Below are 24,717 nucleotides of genomic sequence, written 5' to 3' on the forward strand. Positions count from 1 at the left end.
TTGAGTATCTGTCAGTGTGTTTCCAGTTTCATGTAACTCTTTAGTGTTAGCTAAAGAAGAAAAGGGTTTTTTTAGAAGTATTTTGAAAATTTTTCTTTTGGAGAGTTTTTCATGTTTTCTTGAGTTCTGCAAGTTGAACTGTGTTTCCTTGTTAGATCAGCTAATAGAAAATTACATGACAGCAACGATGGTTTAAGAAGTGCACTTGAAAACAGTTTCAGCAAGTACAACAGATCATTGGTATGTATTTATGATTTTGTTACATTGTCATAAAAGGTGAAAGAATCAGCACAGCACAATTAAACTGGTACCTCACTGGGTACTGAGAAAATAGAGGTTTTTTCAGTGGACTCACTGTGGGAATACTCCTGTGTAGTTCTGTTAGATTTTACTTACACTTTGTTAAGTACTGGAAGTTTTGTTACAGCACAGCTGCCTTCCAAGTGCTTTGGAAAATTACTATTTTAAAAAATATTCTGTGATACTTTATGAGGTGAATAAATCAACAGTTTCTCCTGCGCTAGAGGGAATATATTTGTGTTGTGTGTGAATATGAGTGTTGTGAATATGTGTTGTGTGTGAATATGCATTGGAGTCTCTTGTAGCAAATGTCACTTGAAATCCTCCAAACTAGAGAAAGGAAGGCTTTAAAGTAAGAAAAAACCTACTCTACACTGTCGTTTTGCTATCCTGTGAAACCTGTTAAAGCTCTTAAAACTAATAATTGGGCATCATGAGGAAAGCATATAGGTTTAGGATGGGATCAGAATAATGGGCCCACAAAGACAATACTAGAGAGGAAGGAGGAAAATAGGGGTCAGTTCACTGCCTGTTTGCAGTATTCCATACCAGTGAACATGAGTGCTTTTTGTTGATACAAGCTACCAGAGCGTGTTGCTTTTTGTTGATACAAGCTACAGATGCAACAATGGATACCATTTTCAACTGTCATGCGTGGAAATATAAATGAGCATATTACATAGAAGACACTGTTTCCAGTGAATAAATGAAGGCACAGCAGAATTTACAAAATACTTTTGTCACATGCTATTAGTTGAGACCTTTCCTTCACGATCTCTCTTAGGAACTAGGAGGTAGCTCTCCTGAAACTAGCTCAGCTAGTGACAGTTCCCCTTTTTTTCAGTAGTCAGCATGCCATGGTCTAAATATCCCTTTTCAAAGCTTAGCATTTCATAGTCTTGAGGTCAGAGTCTTGAGGCAGTCAATGAAATCATCCTCTTGGAAATTCTGTTTTCTTTTGTAGTTGAACATGTCTAGTATGTTCAGTATAAAGGCAGAGGTGAAGCCTAAATGCTTCATGCTATAGGTAGTAAGCCTTCTGACCCTCAGTCATATATGAAGTATGAGGTTATATATATATATATGAAGTATATATATTTTAAAAATATAAATAAACATATATTAAATACATCCAATTTGTAATTTTGATGATGCGCACTTTTTTTTCTGAACAAATCTAGATATAATCCTCTGTGTTGATCAAAGTTATAGTGCATTTACTATGTATCTGTTGCAGCGGTTGGCAAATACCTCACCAGGAAGTACCATTTCTAGAAGCAGTCCTAAATTTAATGGTGAACATTCTCCTTTAAATCCACGGTATGACAGGTAAGCCAGGCTTGCTTTTGTTAATTTGAGAATGGCTTGTCTTAGAAGACGAGATTAGTGTTAAGTAACAGACAATGGTTCTGTCTGATTTAGAACAAATATGTGACCTTAGCAGATGATCCAAAATATACTAAAGTCAATAGGAATATTCTCAATGACTTCAGAAAGCTCAGACTAACCCTCTTTAGTAGAAGCCATAAACTTATGGAGACATCAGACAGCCCCTTGTCTGCTCTTGGCCTCTTTTGATTCTAGCTTCAGTCACCGCCTCTTTGTCTCCAAGAAACTGTAAAACTCTTCTGAGGACCTTTGTTAGCCTTTCTCAGTGCTTGAGAAATAAAACACTTCTGGTTTTGTATGCCTTTTTTCCCCATAAAATAATTAGTACAAATGTGGGCCTGATTCTTCAAATCACCTTATCTCACACTGACATGCAAGAGTAGTGGATGCGCTTGGATATTTATGGGATAAGAGTACAAAAACACTAAGTTATCTAAATGCAATTAGATAGTCAGAGGTACTTAGTTTTCTACTTACTAGATAAAGATCACTGAGCAGAACTTCCTCATCATTTCAGAGACTCCCTGAAGACAGTGGGTACTGGAGGCAATCCTGAGTGCTATCAGTCATGTTATGCTTTCACACTTGTTTTTTTAAACAGATCCATCAGCAAAAATGTGGTCCTTAATCAATTGATGGATTATTTTGTCTTCTTTTTCTTTCAGTGGTATTCCAAACCATGGAGAGATCTCTAATAGAGGTCTTAGTAGTCTGCCAGAAAGAAAAATATCTTGGAGAGGAATTAAATTGACTTCACTTCACACTTACAATATCCCCATTCATTCAGCAGTGTCCTTCTTATTGTGTTGTCTCCATGTGAGATGTGTTTGCTGGCTATAAAATTTTGCTTGTCAAAAGCGCTTTCCTGATTCTGAATGCACAAAAACCCAATTCCCTAATGTTGGACCCTCTGAAAATTTTTAGAGGCATCCACTGTAAGCTGCATATTGCATTCAGTAATTTTCTGAGGGAGTAACTAAAACCTCTCTGGAGGCTTGGTTATGTTGTTCTTTTTGAATATTTATTAGTACATGCCACATGGTGCAACCCTTGCATTTCCACAAAAGTGAGAAATACAAGGCAATTTAGAAGAAAGTGTGGTAGGAATATGTTATGTGGTAGGAATAAAGTTTAGTCATAACATGTGTGACTTGATAGTATCAAAAAACAGAAAGAGATGTGAATGTCCCAAAACCTGTTTGTTTTCAGTACTTTGTCTCCTGACATCAGATCAGCATTAAGAGGTATTGGTTTGTATACTGACATGATTTAAGCAATCTGTTCTAAAATGTATGATTTTTTTTTTGTCTGTAAGATTCATCTTGGTCTAACTTGTTTTAAGCATATATGAAATTCCCAGCATTGAATTCATAGTTCAGTGCAGTTGAGAAGTGCCTGCTTAAGAACTTTATTTCAGGGAATGCCTGACAAGCTTAACTTTGTTATAGCATGCACTCTTCCTCAGTAATTCAGTGATTTGATATAGGCTAGTAGGTGCATGAATACAAAGACTGTGTATGCTTTGATATCCTACAGCAAAGATCACATGCATACATGTGATTATTCATTAGCCTGAAGGGGTGTAAATTAGATGGCTCTGAATGTTACTGCATAGGAAAATGATGCCACTTTCACCCCCATTTGGCCAGGTGCAGGGAAGAATTCGACTCAGTAACAGCTTCATAATTTGGTGGTTTTCCCCCGTGTACTCTCCTGTGTTGTGCCATCACAGGGGAGCCCCTCTGGGAGCCAGCTGTTGTTACAAGGATTGATGCTGACCTTGTCTGGTTTAGCAGGTCTGTGCATCACATCCATTCCCAGCAGGGCTAAGCCAGACCCTCTCTGCTCTACTATGACTTGGCGACCTTTACTGCCTCACTTTCGTTGATGCCTGTCCCTGTCTTCCTGCAGGAGCATGATAATGATTGTAGCCATTGTAACCTTTTTTATGATATTGGTTTTCTTAGAGTTCACTCTATTAACCTTCATTTTTTTGTGTTTTTATTTGCATAAATAAAATCTTCTTTTTCTACAATCCATACTGTCATTGCTGCATTAATTAAAATATTTTTATATATTACTGTATCCAGAAGGGAAAAAAAAAAGACTTTTAAAGGAAGGTAAAGGGAAAAGAGAGGAATTCTGTGTAAAAGTTTAGGTTTTGCATAGTGTATCAAACTGGAAGAAAATTATTCAGTGAATTCTTCCACCATTACTGATCTCCTGAACTTGGCTACTCCATCTTCTGCATTTATAGCTGTTTCTTATTGGCATGCACATGCATGCCTCTGTGAACAAATGTATTAATTTAAATGAGATACAGTATGTCAAGGTCGTTTGATGTCTTAGAGTAGGCCAAAATTCACTAAAACATCATATGTATTTTTCTTTTTCTCATGTCTTCATGGTACATCACTTTCTGAGTGTCTTTTAGATAGGCTTTTTTAAATTAACCGATAGTCATAATTACTGACACTTGGAAAGTGATCATCAGTAACACAGATTAAATAATTTGATTTGAGCATCCCAAGACATATGATTGAGAAAGAAATTCTTTGTAAAGACAAGATAGGGATTGACATATGTCCTAAACATAACATTAGCATTTCTAAGAATTGACTATTCCAGAAGGGCTCAGATTTTGTTGGGAAGAGCATTTATTATTGGGATTTATAATATGGAATAATTTATTTTTCCCCCTGCAATATTTTCTTATTAGGTCGTCTCATTCTTCTTGTGTCGATGAAGATTATGATGCTTTAGCCCTTTGTGACCCGATGCAAAGGATAAACTGTGAAGTTGACAGCTTACCTGAGAGCTGTTTTGACAGTGGTTTGTCTACCCTGAGAGATTCAAATGAGTATGATTCAGAAGTGGAATATAGGCATCAAAGGATTTTTCAAAGGTCACAGTGTATGCAAGAAGTCTTTGGTGGTGATGCTTCTGATACAGATGTAAGTGCCAGATTTACTTCTTCTCTGAGAAAAGCCTTTGACTGGAGACAAAATTAGCTTCCTGTTTATAAAATAAAATGGATCTTTGCCCACAGGCCAATTAAAAGTAAATATTTGGGTCATACATATTTAAATTAATTAGTGAAGATATTTTGAGAATAAATAAGTAGTTCTCTTTTTGAATTTACATTTTTTGATAAGTTTTCAGGTAATAATTTCATTTTTTAAGTTTATGTGATTTTTGAAGTTTGTCAAACTGTATGCAGAAAGGAGCTCATTTTCTAATGATAAAAAAATGGATAGAAATAAAATAGGTGTCTATTCACTTCCTCTTACTATGCTGTGGCAGTGGAGAAAAAAAGCACATGTGAGATAGAATACTGTTAGTTCACACATCGATTTACAGGCTAAAGTCTTAGAGAATTAAAAAAATCTAAGAAGGTATTACTGTGTCTGTTTTATTGCCGGTAGCATCGAAAGAGTTTCTGAGGACTACAAAGTAAAAATAATATCAAGCACAGTGTAATATGTTTTTTTTTAAAAAAACCTGTTCATTTAGTAGGCATTAATCTCTGTGGAGACTTTGCTGTGAATAATGTTGATTACAGCTGTGCTCTACTTGATTTAGCTTGAGTATTAATAGCATAGAGAGTAATGTCTTTGGGGAAATTCTTAATATTTGCAAAATAAGCTTTGAAATTGAGTATTGTCCTAATTGTTTACTGTGACTTTGTTATAAGCTGAAATTTTCTTATTGAAATTAGTTTGCTCTGTTAGAGTACTGAAAGAATGGATGCCAAACCATAAAAACATTAAAAGACAAAGTGTAGCTTATACTAAACAGAAATTTATGAGAAGAGAATTATCACCGTATTTTGATTAGACTTGCACAGCTGTATCTGGTCATTTATCTCTGTTTAATCCAAACTCTTAAAGTGTTTTACTCAGTCTTAGCTGTGCCTTTCCAGAAAAACATACTTTTCTCACCAGAGAACTAACTCATACTTTCAGGTTCCAGAGATCAGAGATGAAGAAGCATACAGTCCTGCTAACAGCACTGCAGTTTTAGACTGGAAGCCCTCGCGACCAGTGAGTCGAAGCAGCTCAGTTGCTTCAACGAGGAAATACATATCTGCTCTCGCCCCTCAGGTAACCAGTTCTTCAGGGGAAAAATGGAAAAGAATGATACTGAAGGGTAGGTTTTTATGAGTTGTTACAGAAGGATTATTTTTATTTTCAGTCAGATGCAGCTGAATGCACTCCAAAATACCCCAGTACAGAGAAGGCTTACAAAATTGTTCTTGCTGGAGATGCAGCAGTGGGAAAATCCAGTTTTCTTATGAGACTTTGCAAGAATGAATTTCAAGGCAATACCAGTGCAACTCTAGGTATAGTTGGTGTTCTTCTTAAAATATTGAAATTAACTTCATTGTCATTTTGCAGTGAAGAGGATGAAAAGCTTGTCTTTGTGATTCCTTGCTAGGGATATACACAAAGAGTTTCTTATGCAGGCTGTGAGACCTAATTGAGTACTAAAGTTTAGTAATAACAGGTGTTTGTAGTAGAAGATAGGGTACTGGTCTAATTTAGTTTTTCTTTATGAAGCCTCTTTCTGAATAACACAAAGCACCAGAGAAGGAATGTCTGTGTAAGGAACTTACAGTGTGTGTATGAGTTTTTCTGCATTTTTCATTGCTTTCTTGTTTTCTCAACACTTCACTCTTTCCATAGTATTTCGTACTATGCTTTCATGTCTTTCCTACCATTTTTTGTTGCAATTTCTTCAAAGTGTTATTGAAGCTTTGCTTTAAGTACAGCTAGAAGGATTTCTGACTGACTTCTGTATATTAGTGTACTTGTCAGCTAACGAACTTAAGGATCCCAAAGACTGAATTTTGTCTTCCAATTAAATCATACTTTTATGTTTGTTTTATTTCCTCTTGTCAGTATTTTTGTTCTAATTTATCTTTTTCTTCCTTGGTATTTGAAATCAAGTTTTTTATGTGTATTTTCACTTCTTTGATAAAACTGTTTAGTGAAATAAAGCAGCGAGAGTTCTTGCTTATTGTTCAGACTTGCAATTTATATCAATTCTTCTCTGAAAAGGCAAATACATTCAGGGGATTATTGCAATTCCGAAGTATGGGCATGAGTGACTGAAATCTCACAACCTATTAAAAAATACGAATTTTGGATAAACTGTTATATGTAGCCCCTACCTTTTATTTGTGGTTTCTTTAAGATTATTGATGGGTTATTTTAGACTATAAACATGATTCTTTTCAGGTGTGGATTTTCAAATGAAAAGACTAATTGTTGATGGAGAACCTACAGTGTTACAGCTGTGGGATACGGCTGGGCAGGAAAGGTTAGTGATATACCCTGCACTTTACCTTATTTGAGTTATTTTGTTCGTAAAAGTCATTTGCCTTTTTTTCATCTAGCTGGAAAAAAACATTAATTGTATAGTCCATATGTAAGTATCTGTAAACAGATGCAATTTTTCTCTGCTGAGACCTCAAGACAGGTGGAATGCTTATGTGTTATCTTCGATGATGCTTGAGGTATCAAGAGAAATAGTTGAGGTTCACTGCAGGATTAATTAACTAAATCTGTGTGTCCCTCCTTGACAATACTAAACGGTGGAGCAGATGCATATGGTTTTTTCTGTTCTTAGTCTTTAGCTTTCTTTGTTCTTATTACACCTGTATTTTTAAGCAGACTTTTTCTTAGAGATTCCCTTCCTTTCCTCCCCATCTCCTATTCTTTCCATGAAAATCGTGGTCCCGATTTGCATTGTATTTAGTATATAAAAACTTCTTTCCAAAGACTTTGGAATTTTGCTAAAATTATCTTTGTATATTGCTGATTTTATATCCATGATTCTTCAAAATATTGTGTAAAGTTTCCTCAAAATCCTATGACATCTTTACTTGAGAGCCATTACTTATTTACCAACAGCTTTTAGGGCTTTTTAAGAGGTTAATCTACTGCTGTGGAAGTCAGTTTAAGATGTTCATTGACCAAGATTTGTGTTGGCTGTATGTATGTAGGAATCCAATCAGCCTTCTTCTCATGTAATGAATTTGTGAAGAATATTTTAATACGTGTTGTAAATACCTAGTTACTGTACTTGGTTGAGTAGATTGTATATTGAAAGATTGTAGATTGAAAGTTCATGACAAAGATGGCTGTAATTGATCATGAAGTCCTCAAATAATTTTATTGGATTTCTATCTTTTTCAAAGAAGTAAAGTGAGCAATCAATTTAGGAAGTTACGTATAGGTCAATCATTGAGTCATAGAACCATTAAGGTTGGAAAAAACCTAATATATTAGTGATATTAAACTGAACTATTATTTGATAATGTGGCCTTATGCAAATATTTTCTTTTTTTTCTGAAAGATTTCGAAGTATTGCTAAATCATACTTCAGAAGAGCAGATGGTGTCTTACTGCTATATGATGTAACATGTGAAAAAAGCTTTATTAATGTGAGAGAATGGGTGGATATGATTGAGGTAAGACCCTTACATATGGTAGAACTTAGAACCTATGTTTCACTACATTATTGTTTTTTTTATTTATAAAATTAGATTAGATGTAAATTGTAATTATCCAGACTGGAGGCTGTCATAGAAATAAAAGCTACGTAGAAGTCCGAAATGTATCCTGACATACTCAGTTAGAATTCAATCTGATACGTCTTTGTCTGTTAAAGGATGTTGTGCAATGACACTCTTCCCACTCACTTCCTTTTAAAATGAATGTGACAGCATATTTCAGATACCTTCTTCTGGATGGCTTGAATAGTCCTTGGAGTCTTTGTATTTTAAACCAATATATTAGATATATAAAATAGCTATAGCTTCAGTGAAGTTTTCAGGAATTCTTTCTACTTGTGCTTCTTGGTTTTTTATTTGAATATGAATTTGCATGTAGTGCAAGGGGTTTTCCTCTTCTGCTGCAGATGCTTAGTAGGAGGGAAAGTAGCAAGCAAATTACTTAGTTCATCTTCTGTGAAAACATTTTCTTTTAGTCATGGCATAGGAGTTGGTTACTTTTCCCTTAGTACTTTTGTCATACAGCATTTAGATGCAGTAACCAGTTCCATTAGATGAACTTAACACATTAGATTCCTTTTTGGGAAACAAGGCTTATGGGAATGGAAACACATCTTTACGGGCTGATAGTTAAGCTGACTGCTTACATTTTGAGTGGTTTATAGAAATTTCTCATCATAGCTTTTGTAATTTGTCAGTTTTTTTCTACTAGTGTACAAGACTTTGTGGAAAGGAAATAGATATGACGTGATGATGTTAGCCATTTCTTTGTATTGTGAATGTTCTAGCAATAACAGGATGCAACTCCTTACAGGATGCAACTCATGAGAATATTCCAATTATGATGGTCGGAAACAAAGCAGATCTCCGTCAAGATATTACAGAACAAGGGCAAAAGTGTGTGCCTATAAACTATGGAGAAAAGCTGGCTATGGTAAGGTCCAAGTGCACCTCATTAGTATAAAATGGTCTTAGGAATTTTTATCTGAAAACCATGTGAGAAACTAGTAAAGAAAAATAATTTTATGCTCATTTGTCCAAGTCAAGTAATGAGGATTCATGGACACTTAGCATTAAACTATTGTGTTTTGATGGTGTTTGCTGGGTTAAATCACATCTCAGTGTCTGCTGAGCTGAAGTTCATTATTGGCTCTGAAAGACTTCTCAGTCTTTCTCGTAAAAAGGTGGATGGACAGATGACTGAGTTTTTCTGCTGGCAAATAGAAGTTGTTCAATAGTTCGAATATGAGGCACACTATTGACTGATTTGTGTCTGTCCAGATGTTGTGTGGAGTGCTTTTATCTTCAAGAGACTCTTGTATTCCTACCCCGTGTGCAGAAAGAAAAAAAAAATTCTCTGCTGTAAATAGAAGTGTGAACAAGTTTTTTTTGCATGTATTTATATGGGTGAAAGCAATGCACAAATGCTGTATTTTGTAGAATAGGAGGAGTCTTAAGGGTCTTGAATGGATGAGTGCTTGCACAAGTGATTGATTATACTGGGATAGATACCATGTCTGTTACCTGTGGAATGATTTTTTTTGGTTAACCTACAATAACCAGATGCTATAGTTACAGTAGCTAGGTTAAGTAACCTGTCCTGGCCTCTTTCTTACTATTTTATAGTCTTGTGGACAAGAAGATTGAGTTTGAGCATTATGTTTATAATATGGCTTTTTTTCAGTTTAATAATTCAGAATATAATGATTATAAACCAGAAGTAATTAAAAAACAACTACTGTTTTATTTCACAATACTAAAGAGAATGTGTTCGACAGTGAAGTACACTAGCAGAAATCGTGTTCATTTAAATGTACTGTCATTCTTTGTGTTATTCAGGAAACAATTTGTAATTAAATGTACCCATTCACATGGGAGCCATCTCAGATCAGTTAGCTTAACATTTTATTTTTACTCACAGACTTACAATGCACTATTCTGTGAAACAAGTGCTAAAGATGGATCTAATATTGTAGAAGCAGTTCTTCATCTTGCTCGGTAAGTAACTATGTTTTATTTTCATCTAAGCACATCTGAGTATATTTTATGAAGAGGACATTTTATGTGAATGCACATGGAAAGGTACACATATAGTTTCAAAATTGTACCAATGTTAAAAAAATTTGAAAATAATACTCTGTTAAATCATTATAGATAAATGCAAGATGGGATGTATTCTCAGTTTAATGAAATAACATTTTTGCTTGAAAATGTTACAAAGCTCTCTCAATAATTAATATTTAAACCAGGACACAGTTACAGAGCCCACAATTTTAAGACCTGTTTGCTGAGTGAATTGTAACTTTAATTGTACATGGATTTGTTTTCTTGATACTTTCATAATTTATTTTGAAATGTAATAATTCTATGTGTAATTATTTTTTCATTCTTTTACACATATTAATATTTATTCAGTTTTATGAATTCTAAAATTCTAATTGCATATATTTTCTTTGATATCCCCTTCTCTAAATTATTTACAGATAGAAATTCTGTTTATGTACATTTAGCACCCTGGTATTTCTATAATAGTGTGTAATCCAAATACCACAGTTCTACTAACTTTTCAAGCCTTTTTTGGTTAAAGTATAATTTTGAAAGACCTGTAAGAAAGAAGTTATGGTTCCAAGAAAGTGTTCTGTAACCATAATCAATCATATTTGCACAGCTTTTAAGTCTGCATTTCTAAAAGGCATCCAACAGCATGCATTTATTCTATGAAAGTAAATTCATACTTGAAACTGAAGTCATTTGTTTTTGTACTTAGAGCTATAAACATTCTCTTTTTTATGGTAACATATAGAATCAAATAAAAACTTCTCAAAAGAAAATGGAAGATAAATCAGAACATGGGGGAGTTACTAGATAAAAAAATCATATTTTTATCACTATGAACTGAATAGAAATGTCAATATGATTACCAAATTGGAAATTTGTGAGACACGTTGATTCTGTGCTAATTTACATTGTATTAGCTGTACAATAGATGGTGATGAACTCTGCAGCATATTGTGGTAAAAACAGAAGAATGAACATGAATAGAAATGTGTTAATTGAGTGCAAATTTTTGTTTTTGTTTTTTACAGTGAGGTGCGAAAACGAAGTGATAATCAAGATGATACAAGATCAGTAACCAGCCTGGCTGGGACACCTGTCAAAAAGTCAGCACTCACAAAAAACTGTTGTAATGTTTAAATGATAGATAATTTTCCTTAACTAAATAACTTGTATATTTAAAAAAACCCAAGTTAACAACTAAACCAAAATATTTCAGTAGTGTTTCCCTTTTATTATGGATTTATACATTGTATATTTAGAAGCTACACATAATCTTCAAAATCCAGACTGTACTTTCTACTCATTCAAATTTGTGAAATTGCTTCACCCCATAGTCTCTTTTTTCAGTTTTTTAAAGTAATATTATTCAGTGCAATGAGCTCAGAATCAATGCTACAGTAGTCACTGCATACAATATTGTAATATATATTATTGTCTCTACCTGCATGTTTCTTTATGGTGTTCGTATTTCTTATATATAGAACGTAGTAATATCCAATATCACTCACAGGTAAAGAAAAAATTACAGCTTCAGTGAATATAATCTCTTTTTGATCAAGTCTGCTTATCTAGTTTTTGACAGCCTTAAATATATGTTGATTAAACATTTCTTAAGAAAACTCCAAACCATTAAGGGTTGCCTAGGTCCAAGTAATCCCTAAGTTTAGGGGAACCAGAATGAACTTTATCAGGAGAAGACAGTGGCAGGTGCATTGTATTCTGTTGTAGTTCCTCAAAAGTTGGCTAGTTAGAATGTATTTCATTTCGAGTGTTGGGGTTTGATTAAGAAGTGAGAAATAGACTTTATACCTGATCCTACACAGCTAAGAGGTGAAAGAAGCATTTGTCTGGACTATTACTGTTCAAAATTCCAGAGAGAATGTAACACCTGTGATATGTAGGATTGCCGAAATGAGTTATGATCCAATATCTCTCTGCCTATTTAATTTAGATCCTTATTGTTACTACAAACTGGTACAAGTTGTAATTTTTCCTTTGCTTTTTCAAATATCTTCTATTCAGTCACTAACTGAAAGATTGTAATAGTATGTAGGAGTCTGATTTAATATATATTTTAATACATTTTTATAAATTTTAAATCAGTAGGTGAAAGAATTGCTGCACATGCACAAGCATTTGTATAAATTTTTCAGTAAAAGAGAACCCTGGAATGAACAGCAATCACTTTAATGAGAGTTCTTTCAACTGATTTTAGAAAAGTTCTGAGAAATTTACCAGAGGGTGGTAGCTTTAGGTGTCATCATCTCTAAACTGAATTTTGCTTAAAATAGTTCCCAGGAGTTCCATAATGTAGTAAAAAATCATGGGCATTTCTACAATTAGCGGTCAAAATCCAGTTCTTCTTGACTTTCACTGATTTTGATCAAAATAGGATAGGACCTTTTCAGAGCCAGAAAACTGTTGTCTCCTCTGTTTCCATTAATAAAACATCTCCAAGCTGAAGCCTAGTTAAGTAAATCAAACCTGGGTAAAGTTTTATCAATTGATGGAAAAACCGTATGACTAGCAGCTGTTTGCTGCATTTTATCAGCGCTGTATGGCCTGTACTGTGTTATCGCTTGTATAAAACATAGAGATCTGATAAACAGGAAGGTTCATAATTTAGAAATAATAAAAAGGTTTTACCTAGGAAAAGAATTTGTTTTAGGCATCCTTTCAAATATGTAATCAGAGCAGCTAATCCTTGGGTAATTATCAGAAATTTTTTCACCAAGAGAGAGAAATCTAATGCCAGAATGAATAAGACATTTTATTTCAGTGTATAATAGTTCAGACCTAGAAGACAAAACATGTTTGGTGAGGATTTTTTGAAGTACTAGGAGAATCTTCACATGCTACCTAATTCGATGCAGGAGATTTCAGGGTTGTAGCATCTTCCCACACAGCAGTACAGGATGCCTCACTGTAGTTCTGAGACTTATCTGAAGCATGTGGCAGAGAATGCAGGACACTCAAGTGTATTAGGAATATGCCTAATACATACATATTGTTTACTCTTAACCCTATATTATTAAAAAAAAATACAGCTTCAGTTAGCTTCTTGGAGCAGAAAAGCCAAATTTAACTGACTGCTTTGGTGAGGGCCTTTTCTGTGTTGTTTCTGTGAACCCTTCCTTTTGTCCATGTGAATGAAATGGAAGTAAAATTAATTTGGGAAGTGTTTGCAGTAGGGGAAAGAGAGGAAGGTTATATAGACCTTGGTTTGTGAAGTGTGAGCCTTCAACATGTAGGCATTTGCATTTTCTCAGGGTAAGATCAAGATTATAAATTGTTACTTATGTTCCAAAAATGTTTCTCATTCGGTGTTGTTAGCTTGGAGAGCCTGGACTAGGGATCAGTGTTCTAAGTGTGTGTTCTGAGCTACTGTGTTTGACCAGTTCCATGGTCTTGGCCTCCAGTAAATGAGGTGAAATGTTTGCTTAAACATTATTGACACACCTGCATGAGCAAAGTGTTTTGGCTGGACACAGAGAATCACATAAAGTGATTTGCAGGCAGGATTTCTGGAGGTGGTTTTGTCCAGCCTTCCAAGGACTCAAGCAGAGATGGACTTTGGCTAGTCCTAGATTTGGTTATCTGTGGGGTTGGATAGCCTGCCTGTGAAAATACTCCAGGACAGAGGTATACTACTACCGTTCTGGGCAAGATGTTCTCATACTTGTCCTCCTTTTCTGTATAAACATTTCTCTTCATGTCCAACTTCAGTTCCCCAAATGACTTCAAATTTCTAACAGTTTTCCCCCACTATGTACAAGAATTTGACTATAATCTTGGCGATTTCCTTTTCAGTATCTGTAGCTGTCCCTTGGCCTTCTCTCCACCAGTGTCACATCAGGAGTATCTCTTGCAAAATGTCTCTGGGTTTCACATCCCAGAATTAGCAGCATGTGTGCATGTGTAATATAATTGCTTTCGTATCTAATATTTTTATCATACAGAGGGTGTCATGAGAGTATCCATGTTTGTAGAGAGGCTGGTTGAAGGATGTAAGTTCAGGGACTTGCCTCCATACCAGTTTTTCCCTCTCTGCAGGCCACTGATGTTTTCAGTACTTTTGTTTTTCATTTATTTTAATAACCAAAATCTACCTTATGTTGTTTAGTCAAATTATGTAGCCTGCATCAATTTATTAAGTTCTGTAATTTTTTTGTGTCATGTAAAGCAACTTTAATTTGCAACAGTGTTGTTTTCTAAATAAGATTCAGGGTTGAAAGTTGTTAGCTGTTAACAAAGTTTTACCTTGGAGTAAATTTATGATCAACGTCTAGAGGACTGAAAATGCACTATTAAATGGGGATATAGCTATAGCTCAGTTGGAACTCATTTTAGCAGTCCTGTCGTGGTCGGTTCCATCATATTTTGAATGTTCACATAATACTGTGTTGAATTTATGTTAAAGCAAAAGAACTTGGAATGTTTAAATCTAGAAATTAAAGAATGTATTTATATGTGGAAATAATGAATGCATAATTTTTTCTGTTGTTTCACTTTAAAAGGTTACCTTGTCTTCAGCCTAAAAGGTAAAGTGACAAACATCAGCTTTATGCTCTGACATGGTTGCACTATTGTCCTTTGAATGTTTTTATGGTTTTGTTTAGTACATAAGAACTGTTCGTTTAATCACACAAATTTATTTTTTTAGTCGGTGAAAGTGTTCCCTTAAGACATGTATTTATTTGAAAAAGAAAAGTCTTTTATGTTTTTCCTCATGATCTGTAAATAAATTATTTTTATTCAGTTGACATGGAAACATTATTTTATCCTGTAATTTTGACCCTTTTAAATTGTAATTTATTATGCATTTCTGAGGCAATAATTCCTATGACACACTCCAAAAATGTTTTGATCACGTAAGTTCTTGTAACTACTTTGTGCCTGTTTAGTATATATTGCTGGCTTAATAAGACAAACTTCAGCTTCTAAGTTCTGTTATGGCCTTACATAGCTTAAGTATTTTTCTGTGTAACTACTTTCATATTGACTAGAAGATCCTCTGTTAGGAAAAAAGATTACAGTTATTAATCTGTATAAGATGCTAAAATGTAGTTTAAGGAAAATATCTATAGGCCACTCCTTCAAGGAACATCGTTCTGCTGTGCATACATGCAGATCTCCAAATAAAGTAATAAGTTCTGTGCTAGTGCAGGCAGTCCAAATATATATCCTTTTAAAGAGGTTTTCTGTTTTTTCCCTTATCAACTGTTATACAGCAATGGTAGGGTAGCATTTTAGGTTAAAATACTGCAGTCAACAATCCCCGATTCATAAACCAAAGAGAATAATACATTCTTGGTACTTCATTATATTATAAAGAAACATATTTTCAAGATGTTTCTAGTTGTGTTAGAGAATTGTAAAAATGGACTAATATCTCATGTACAGTTCCAGTGGCCTTTACCACTACCTCTGCCAGACTTGATATAGTGTGTAATTCTTTAATGCTGTCTGGGCTACTTATGGATTAGAGAAGCTTTTTAGAGTGCCAGTTATTTTATTATTTATCTTCCACTGTATTACTATCAGTCCTAATCCTTTCTTATTGGTATTCTTGGGACTAGTAGTACCAATATTTGTCATTATTAATTTTTTAAAACTATTCCTTATTTTGAGGAAACTTCCTGTAAAAGAAGATGTGACTCAATATGTAAAGTGTTACTGAGTCTGTACAAAGAAGTCCTTTCTCTGCAATTCTGCTCCTTGAGTTACAGTTTCAGATACCTGGACTAATACAAAATTAATCGTGAAGTGGCTGAGTAACAAATAAAACCAAGCTATGGAAGTTTCCCACTGAATCTAAAAGGAAGTATGTAAAATGTGAATCTGTTTTTAAACTAGTATGAGGAAATTGTACCCATTGTATGTTCATCTTTCAATAAAAGTCTGTATATACTATAAATAATTCTAAATTATGAAAAGGTTTTTAAAATTTTATACAACTAAAACTGGATTTAGCGCAGCTTGTCTCTCCTTGAAACAACTGATCATTTACTGTAAGTTTGTATATATGGGTTTGAAACTGACACCTTTCCTGTATTAAAAATTACTGAATAATAAAATACGCTTCAATAGCCATTTTTCTTCAGTGTATTTTCTTATCAGTACATACGGACAGCAGTCCAGCATAACATCTGTTACCTGTCAGCTTAATGTTGTTGTTGTTCACCAACTTCAGCAGCCAGTTGCATGCAAGAGTGATGCAACCAAACACCGGTATCTGGCTGCCTCCAAATTTTTAGCCTCAGTGAACAGTCATTGGCTTTAAGCTGAGAGATGTCTCTTACTGTGATTCTCAAATAAGTCTTCTGTACTTCTTTACAAAGGTGCTGTACTGTACTGTGAAGATGCTGTGCTGTAAATTAGCTTTACTTCTTTACAGAGATACATTAGCTATGGTGTCCCTATCCACCAAGATGTGATATTGGTCAAGTAAGAAAGAAAAGAAGATAAGTAGCCCAAAATAACAAGCCTCTTGCAAATGTGGTCATGTAAGACTCTTGGCATCAAGCAAAAAATACTTAGGGGGATGTATATCAAAGACAAAAAATGCCCCAAAATAAAAATTAAAAGCTGCATCAGGTAAAATTGGCCCATTTAGATGTTACCATGGAATCACAGAATCGTGTAAGTTAGAAAAGACCTCCAAGACCGAGTCCATTGGGTAAGACCAAGTCCTGTTCTTCCCAGCTCACATGTGACTTCACTAATGATTGAATTTGGAGCTAAAGCAAGAATGTGTGCTGCTTTCTGAAGCAGAACAATTAGCCCTGGAAGGATGGGATGGGATGAGGGGTGTGTCACTGTAAAAATGCCCTTTTCAAAACCCAATTTCCTTTCTTTTAGAACTTAAGACATCATATTTTATTTCCTCTTCAGGTATTTTTCCCTTCTATTTTTGTAAGCTGTTCTTCACCATCCACAAAAGCAGTAAGAATTAAAATGTTGTTTTGCTTCCTTTATTGCTTCCACTAATTAAAAGTTATTGTTGAAACTAAAAACATTTAGCCATATTTAACACCTGATGTTATCAATGTATAATCAGAAACTATATTTATAATCTTACATTGGGGGCTATATCTTTACTGACATAGTCAGCAGGGAAGTCTACTTCACCAGCTAGTGGTATAAACCAAGGAAAATTAGGCGTGCAACAACAAAAGCTGGTCTTACTGCAACGAGAAACACACACCTGGTAGTTTAAACTTTTCTGTTACTTTCTGCCAATAATCACAGATTTTCTAAGAACTTGCTATTGTTTTCATTTTGAAAAAGGTAATTTAAAAAAATCTTACTTAAAATTAGGAAGAAAATCAAAGACAGAATCAAGGATGTTGTCCTTAAAAAATGGAAAAAAACCCTCATGCATTCCTTATGATCAATGACAAAATGTAAGATACAGGAAAAAAAGACAGGGACTATATTTAGTACACTAAATGCTGACTGCCTCATGTTTGTTTTTCCTGAAAGTAGCTTTCCACTTCAGTCTGTATCCATTCCTGTGGAGTGTTTCCTTTTTGTAGCTTTTAGGGTATTGTTCTTTTCATGTCACAAACATATTTTTAGAGAGATAACTGTAGTTGGATTAGAAAATCTTCAGGAATTTTGCAGTAAATTTATCAAAGTTCTCTTTATCAGTTGAGTAAGTTAAAGTGCCTGAGATTTGCAATGGTTCCACAAAACAAACTCACTTAACATTTATATTCTGAATTGATGCACATTCTAAGATAAATTAAGGAAGCAAATTAACTGTGAAAAATGTCTAACTAAAACCAGGTCTGTGAGAGCAGATGGTACTGTATGAAACTATGTGTGTAAGTGATGAAAATAAAAATAGAAGCTATTTATTGAGTGAAATGTTTTAGATTAATCTAAACCCCAAACTGTGAATTATAGTACCACTTTGTGAAGTAGTTGATATTTTCCAAAATACTTCTGCTAGTGTTTATGCTAAACTGAAGACATTGTTCTGGCACTATCAGAGCTGTAATATTAAACTTTTCCATTAGAAAACTGAGTTCTGGACCACAAGAATCCTAGCTGAACCATACACAGCCCTTGCCAACTCTTGCTGTTCTTACTCATTATACTTGATCAAACTGGTGGGAATCTGAACAAAAGCTGTATACATGAAGAGATTCTGCAAATGCACAAGAGTACATATGCTTTTTCCACATTTGTTTCCAAGTCATCAGAAGTGACCAAACACAAGTGATAGTGTAAGGCTAAGCAGTGAGTAGTAAACTTGGTTTGTATAGCAATGTTCCTTCTGGAAAATCACTTGTAGGGAGGTATATACGTACACCTACCTGTATACACGTAAACATTAGAATATATGCTCTTTCTTCTTTTTTATTTATGTACAAACATGCACACATATATGTATATGTGCTGCGTGTATACATGCATGTGAAACAATGACTTCTGCCTTTCCCTTAAAAAAATTAAAATCCTGGATCACAGAAGCCTTTCTGTAGTGGTTTTCATAAAAGATTAGGGTGACATCAGTCATCTTGACATGTTTTTTTCTCAGTGTACGTCTGCTCTGTATCCAAGGCTGTGTCTTGCTAAACATGTACTGGCAACTACTTTTACTTTTGAAAAACAGAGAATTTTTAGTACTTCATTGCAAAATGTTGTGGGCTACTTTGCATATAGAATCTCAGAATCATTGAGGTTGGAAAAGATCCTAAAGGTCATCAGTCCAATAATTAACCCAGCAGTGGCGTCACTAAACCATGTGTAAGTGCCACATCTACTCGTCTTTTAAATTCTTTCAGGGTTGGTGACAACCAGGTCTCCAGGGGTTGGAACCCAGGGCACAGGGAATGTTTCTCTGCCTGTCCTGGGAAGTCCTGATCCCCAGGAGAACACTGCTTTTAACCTTCATCCATGGAGAAAGCTCCCAAGACTTTGGGATGAATCAGAATCTATGAGTGTGTGAAATAGATAGTAGTGTAGTTTATCACAGGGTGAAAAACGTAGAGTTTTGGGTTTTCAGTTTGGAGGTAAATAGAAGACAGCATGGGGGATTTTGGACGTTGTCTGATCTCCCTCTTCTTCTTCATCTACTCCATTTTCTGCAGTGTTGGTAGCACAGAGTGATTGGTTAGGAAGAACCACAGATGTTGTGTGGACAGACAAATAGTTATTGGTAGAAAGGTAGAAATAAAATAAGTTCTAAGAATTAATTGGATTAAATAGCTTTAAAAGACCTTGAACCAGTGTGTCTTGTGACTTTTGGTGCCTTCTCTTTGTGTGCTAAGTCTGGCATGTATACGGCATGCTGAACTTTTGATAAGAGAAAAATAAACAGCAATATGAAGACCAAAAACTGAGCCTTGTCCTTCTCTCATTCCTGGCACAGAACTTTTTAGGGGTCTCCCCTTTGCATCCCATTCTGTATTTACCTGAGAATGTGTATCAACTTTTGAGTGTAGAAGTGCCTCAGAATGAATTTCTCTCAAGATCTACATGGGTAATTTACATTGCAAGGTGGTCGTAAGGAACAATAGTGTCTTTTCCATAGAATCAATGGACCATTTGAGCATTACAGTTCTCACGGAATAGCTGTGCTTTTTGAAAAAAACGTGAATAATTGTAACATCAAAGTGCTGTGATGGACATAAAATCTGTCCTTACGTGGAGAAGATACACAGATAATTTTATGTGCATAATGGATAGTTTTGGAGATTTTTCCTGCTAAAGAAAGTCTTGTGTCTTTTCATCTCTCTTTTTTTTCTCTCTCAGTGTACTTACAAATAATGAGGTACTAGGGTGTGTGGAAGTCATGCAGCCTGTGTGTAGTTGCTTTCCCAGAAAACATGATGACAAATCAAGGTTCAAAATAAATATGACACTTAAAGTGGAAGAAACAAATAGGTACTTTAAAGTCTGAAATATCTTTTGTGATTAGTTACTGATAGGATTTTGTTGAATAAAAGTAGTAAAATTTTACTTCCAAAGAATACATTTGAAGCCAGATGTGGAGCCTTAAAACCAGTGAAGCATGGACATGCTTATATTTTTAAAGGAAAGATGTATAAGAAGGTTTAATCTTTTCCTTTAAAGACAAGTTCTAGAAACATTTTGTTAAGTCATAAAATTTTGTTAAATTCTATATTTTCCTTACTTTTACATTAAATTTGAGATTTGGGATTCAGGCAAGGGAGTGCTTTGTATATCAATAATTTAAAATATTTTCTTTTTAAGGAAAGTAACTTATTGAAAAAATATAAGCAAATATTTGAAGATTAAAAGACTGTTTGCACAGCACATGGAAAAGACTCTGTTTTTCTCGCAAGTTCTGAAGTTTTCTCATTCTTATTTTCATATAAGAATGGGAAATGATCTTTTTCTTTGTCCTGTGTCTCTACTTGTTTGTCCATCCCATACTCACTATCCTCTTTCCATGCTTTCCACACCCTTTCATTCATATTTTCTGATTTTCTTTCACCCATAGCTGGTTTCTTGCAAGCATCCATCCCTCCTGTTTAACAATGCAAGGACTTTGTCTCCTGACATTCCCAGAGTGTCGCAGAAAATTTTCTCAGATAATCATGATAGTTTCTTTGCCATGTTAGTAAAAAGCAGCTTAGGTGGTAGACACTTCCTCTGAGATATTTCTGGTAGGGAAATTCAGGTAGGCATATTTCAGGTAGTGTGTTTTTGTCACTACTTCCTTTCAGATCACAACTTTTTGGTGACGTAGAAAAGTGCAGTGCAAGAACCTAGAGGAGTGCACTTATGTGTCTGAGAGATTGAGTATAAGTTAGATAGCTGTTTAGTACAGCACACTGTTCTGCCAGGTTCATTGCAGAACTGAAAGGTTTACTAATGACAGAGGAAATAGTTTGCTGCATTCATCTGAAGTGTTGTAATCCTGGGGTAACCAAAAAAACAAAAGGAATGCGTTGTGCTCGTCAGAGCACAAGTGTGTAAGAATCCAAAAGGTGTTGGAAAACTGAAAGATAAAAAGTGCATAAGTATGTTTTTTAAACTATTAATCTGATTCAGAAGAGAATTTTACTGAATCTAGCTACAGAAGACAAGTTTTCAAAATCAAAAAAATGTGTATCGTCATGACTGACTGATCTGCAAGGCCTGGGTTTGTGCTCTGATCATGTTCCCCATAAGGAACACACTTGTTTCCTGGTGAAACATAGGTTTAAGATCTTGCATCAAGAAACTGCATCAAAGGCTATGATTTTCACAATTTTTTTGCAATACGGACAAGGTCCCATCAGAATACAAATCTATAAGCAAAATAAAGAGAAAATAAGTCGCAAAATGTTGAAAATTTGGAACTACAATATTAAGGACTATCAAACAACTTGTCTATCATATAACACACTTCTTGTAAAAAAATACAGGTTAATTTTTAGCAAACATTAAAGCAGTCACTTATTCCCACTGAAATGCTGGGCAGTTTGTGGAATGAAAGCAATGATACATATTTATGATTTACACTGCTTTTTGTGGAAATGTCTGAAAATGTTTATTGTGAAAGTCCCCAGTAGTGTAAACACTGTCACGTCTATAAGAAGTTTCATACCTAAATTACATCCATTTGTTATTTAACTAATTGTCATGTAATATAGCTTTCTTGCTTTCAGCTTTTCTGAAATGCTTGTCATGCACAGTTTTACTGACATACAGAAGTATTTGCTGATTGTAATTGTATTGCATTACACATTTTATTTGCAGAAATATGTATTTATTTACATTCAAATACTTTGTTTAATCAAGCGATATTTTAAGGCTAAGGTTAATTTAGATTTCAGTCTCATTAAATTCTGTCATAGTTCAATGATCAGAAGATCACTTATCCTGAGAGCAAAGAAACCTTTTGCAGCAAAAGCTCTCTTCCCCAGTTGCATCTTCTGTGTTGTCGCTGGAGGGCAGCAATGTCCAACAGAAAACTATTTTACCCCTCAGGTTTGGCTCGTGCTGCAAAAGCTGACATTCTAACCCCCCATTTTAGAAATACATCCAGTTCAGACGTGGGTTTGTATAGCAGAGCATTTGCCCTGTGCTAGTTAAATCCAGTTCTGTTTTCACTAAAACAGCCTTTCTGAGCTGTTTATTACTTGCTTGTGAAAACTCCCCCAAGGCTAAAATTTCACATTCAAGAATCTTACACCACCTTCCCACCCCCACTACACTGGACCTTTGCTGTAGATTGGTTTGGCTGCTCTCTTCTTGGAGTCTGTGGTGCAGCAGATACTGCTGTGACTATGGGTGCCAGCTGCTGCCTTGCAAAAATAGTTGGATGAATTTCATTCTTTGATTTCTTTCATTTGTCTTTTAGGTTACTATTATTATGAGAAAAACATTGCTTAGGGCAATTTTCTGTAGTGACAAGCATTTCATTATAGCATTGAATGGAAGGAAAAAACCCCATTCTACCTCCCCTGACTGATGTTTTACAGAATGAGGGATGTGTGCTGTGTTTTGTGTCCTAGACTGCCTTGTGGACTTAAGAGATTACTTCTTCTAAGGATCTCTTATATGTGTATCTTGCTAGCCTGAATATGTTAATTTTGAGTAAGCAAATAATAAAAATGTAAGTAGAAGACATTCACTTTGCAAATATCCTGGTTAGAGTTTTTGGTAGTGTAGAGGAATGCATTAATTGACAATTAACTCAATTCAAGTAAAACAGCTGTAAATGTTAAGACTGGCTAGTCCCAAGGTATTTATTTATTCATTGCTCCATTTCATCGATGCAGAAAGGTTAGTTCTTTACCCTGCTGATCAGCCTAGGGTAATAAACAAATGTTTGCAGTTGGAAACAAATAAGCTCCATGCTAGCCTTACTGTGTGCAATGGAAAACACATGCAAACATAGAAAAAATTACTCATTAAGTGGTGAACCTCTGACCCTGGAACAAAGACACTGACCTGATGCTACAGGAGTTTTTGCCTTTACTATGGAGGCTGTGGGCTGAGGTGAGAACTGTCCCACCACTGCTCTCACTGCCCCTGCTAATAAGGTCTAGGCTAACTACATGTGGCTGTGGAGATCTTGATGCCCCCATGGGATCATGGTATCCTTGAATTAAAAATTTCCATATGCTGTATAAACTAATATATAAGGCTACCTATAACGTCCCAACCTGGCAAGGTGCTGGCTGGTGCTGGCCAATGCTAGCGGGCTAAGATGGGATAAGGATGCTGGGAGCTGGAGAGTGAGGGTGAAGCCCTGGCTCTGAGGGCTCACCCAACGTTCCCTCTCAGCAGAGTGGGAATGGGAGGCTGAAGCCACAGGGCTATGCTCCCAGCTACTATAAAACACTGTCCCCTGGCTTGACTGGTATGCTAAGTTGGTGGGTCCTGATATCTACTGCTGGGGATAAACCCCAGGGTGTATTTCTTTGAGCCGGCCCTCTCCCATATTGTGTGTACAGGTCCTTTCTGTGGGAGAACAGAGAGCATATATTGCTCCATTGCAGACCAGTGAGACTGTGGTGAGTGTGGAGAGGAAATCAGTGTAATGAATGAAATAATTTGATAATTACTGGAAGGGAATAGGCTCAGAGGCTTGGGGAGAGATGAGAACAGAAACCAAAGTGTGTGAGTGGAGGCATAGAGGGAGTGCTGTTTATATGGACTGCCTGCAACAGCACCTATTTTTGAGTGGGTATCAGGGCTGTATACTCCAAGTATGCTCTTCTGCAGTGCCAGGTGAATTGCATAAAGAAGGATAATGCTTTGTGCTCAGCCAGCCTGTGTGTGGCATGTGTCCTTGCTGCACCCTGGTTGTTGATGCTGCCTTGAGCTCCTGCACACCATGTGGGGGAGCAGGGCACAGCCCTTCTATGGGACTCTGCTGTACAAGTTTATAGGGATTCCCACTGGTTTACGTAAGTTTTGGGGGTTTTTTACAACAGAGAATGTTTTGTGTCCACTATCTGGAAGAGGCCCAGATCTGACATAATCTATCTCTCTGAAGGACACGTCGATGGCTGCAGCTGCTGGGGAGTGGGAGCTGGGGCATTCAGGCTTAAGCACCCAATGGACCTCTCCAGCCACCCTGGGCAGCAAATGCTGAAACACTATACAAACTTGTGTATAAGCCTGACGGTGTAAATGTAGGATCTAATCCCAAATTAAAGGGTAACTGTATAGAAGTTGCATTACGGACCCGTTGGACTCCACAAGGAGTTTGTAAGATGATGGGGGCTGAAGCTACTGTTAGGGCATGTTCTTCCAGAGACAGTGTGTGAATTGTTACTTTTCCTTTGTCTGATCTTAAACCATAAGGAAAAAGGATTTTTTTTTTTTTTTTGTTTAGGTCTCACAGAAAGCTTTGATTTCTGGGTTTTTTTCCCTGTGATTTTTGGGAGGAGTTGAGTGAGATAACAATAATTTAAAAGCTAGTCTAGCTATATCTCTTGCGGAGATTTGATATCAAATGGCATATATATATATATGTG

At 35.6% G+C, this 24,717-nt stretch overlaps 1 protein-coding gene across 1 annotated transcript in view; it reads left to right on the plus strand.

Annotated features, from left to right (window-relative positions):
• Positions 1 to 11,401, plus strand: part of RASEF (RAS and EF-hand domain containing) — a 28,732-nt gene extending 17,331 nt beyond the window's left edge. Inside the window, exons 8-17 of the mRNA XM_054287900.1 lie at positions 156 to 240; positions 1,538 to 1,629; positions 4,409 to 4,643; positions 5,655 to 5,792; positions 5,884 to 6,031; positions 6,930 to 7,011; positions 8,050 to 8,164; positions 9,021 to 9,140; positions 10,128 to 10,204; positions 11,293 to 11,401. Coding sequence (XP_054143875.1) covers positions 156 to 240; positions 1,538 to 1,629; positions 4,409 to 4,643; positions 5,655 to 5,792; positions 5,884 to 6,031; positions 6,930 to 7,011; positions 8,050 to 8,164; positions 9,021 to 9,140; positions 10,128 to 10,204; positions 11,293 to 11,401 — 1,201 coding nt within the window. The remainder of the gene's footprint in view (positions 1 to 155; positions 241 to 1,537; positions 1,630 to 4,408; positions 4,644 to 5,654; positions 5,793 to 5,883; positions 6,032 to 6,929; positions 7,012 to 8,049; positions 8,165 to 9,020; positions 9,141 to 10,127; positions 10,205 to 11,292) is intronic.
• The last annotated feature ends 13,316 nt before the right edge of the window (positions 11,402 to 24,717 follow it).

This window comes from Melozone crissalis, unplaced genomic scaffold, assembly GCF_028551555.1.
Source record: "Melozone crissalis strain CALT ecotype California unplaced genomic scaffold, PUWL_Pcris_2 ptg000005l_1, whole genome shotgun sequence".
Lineage (NCBI taxonomy): Eukaryota > Metazoa > Chordata > Aves > Passeriformes > Passerellidae > Melozone > Melozone crissalis.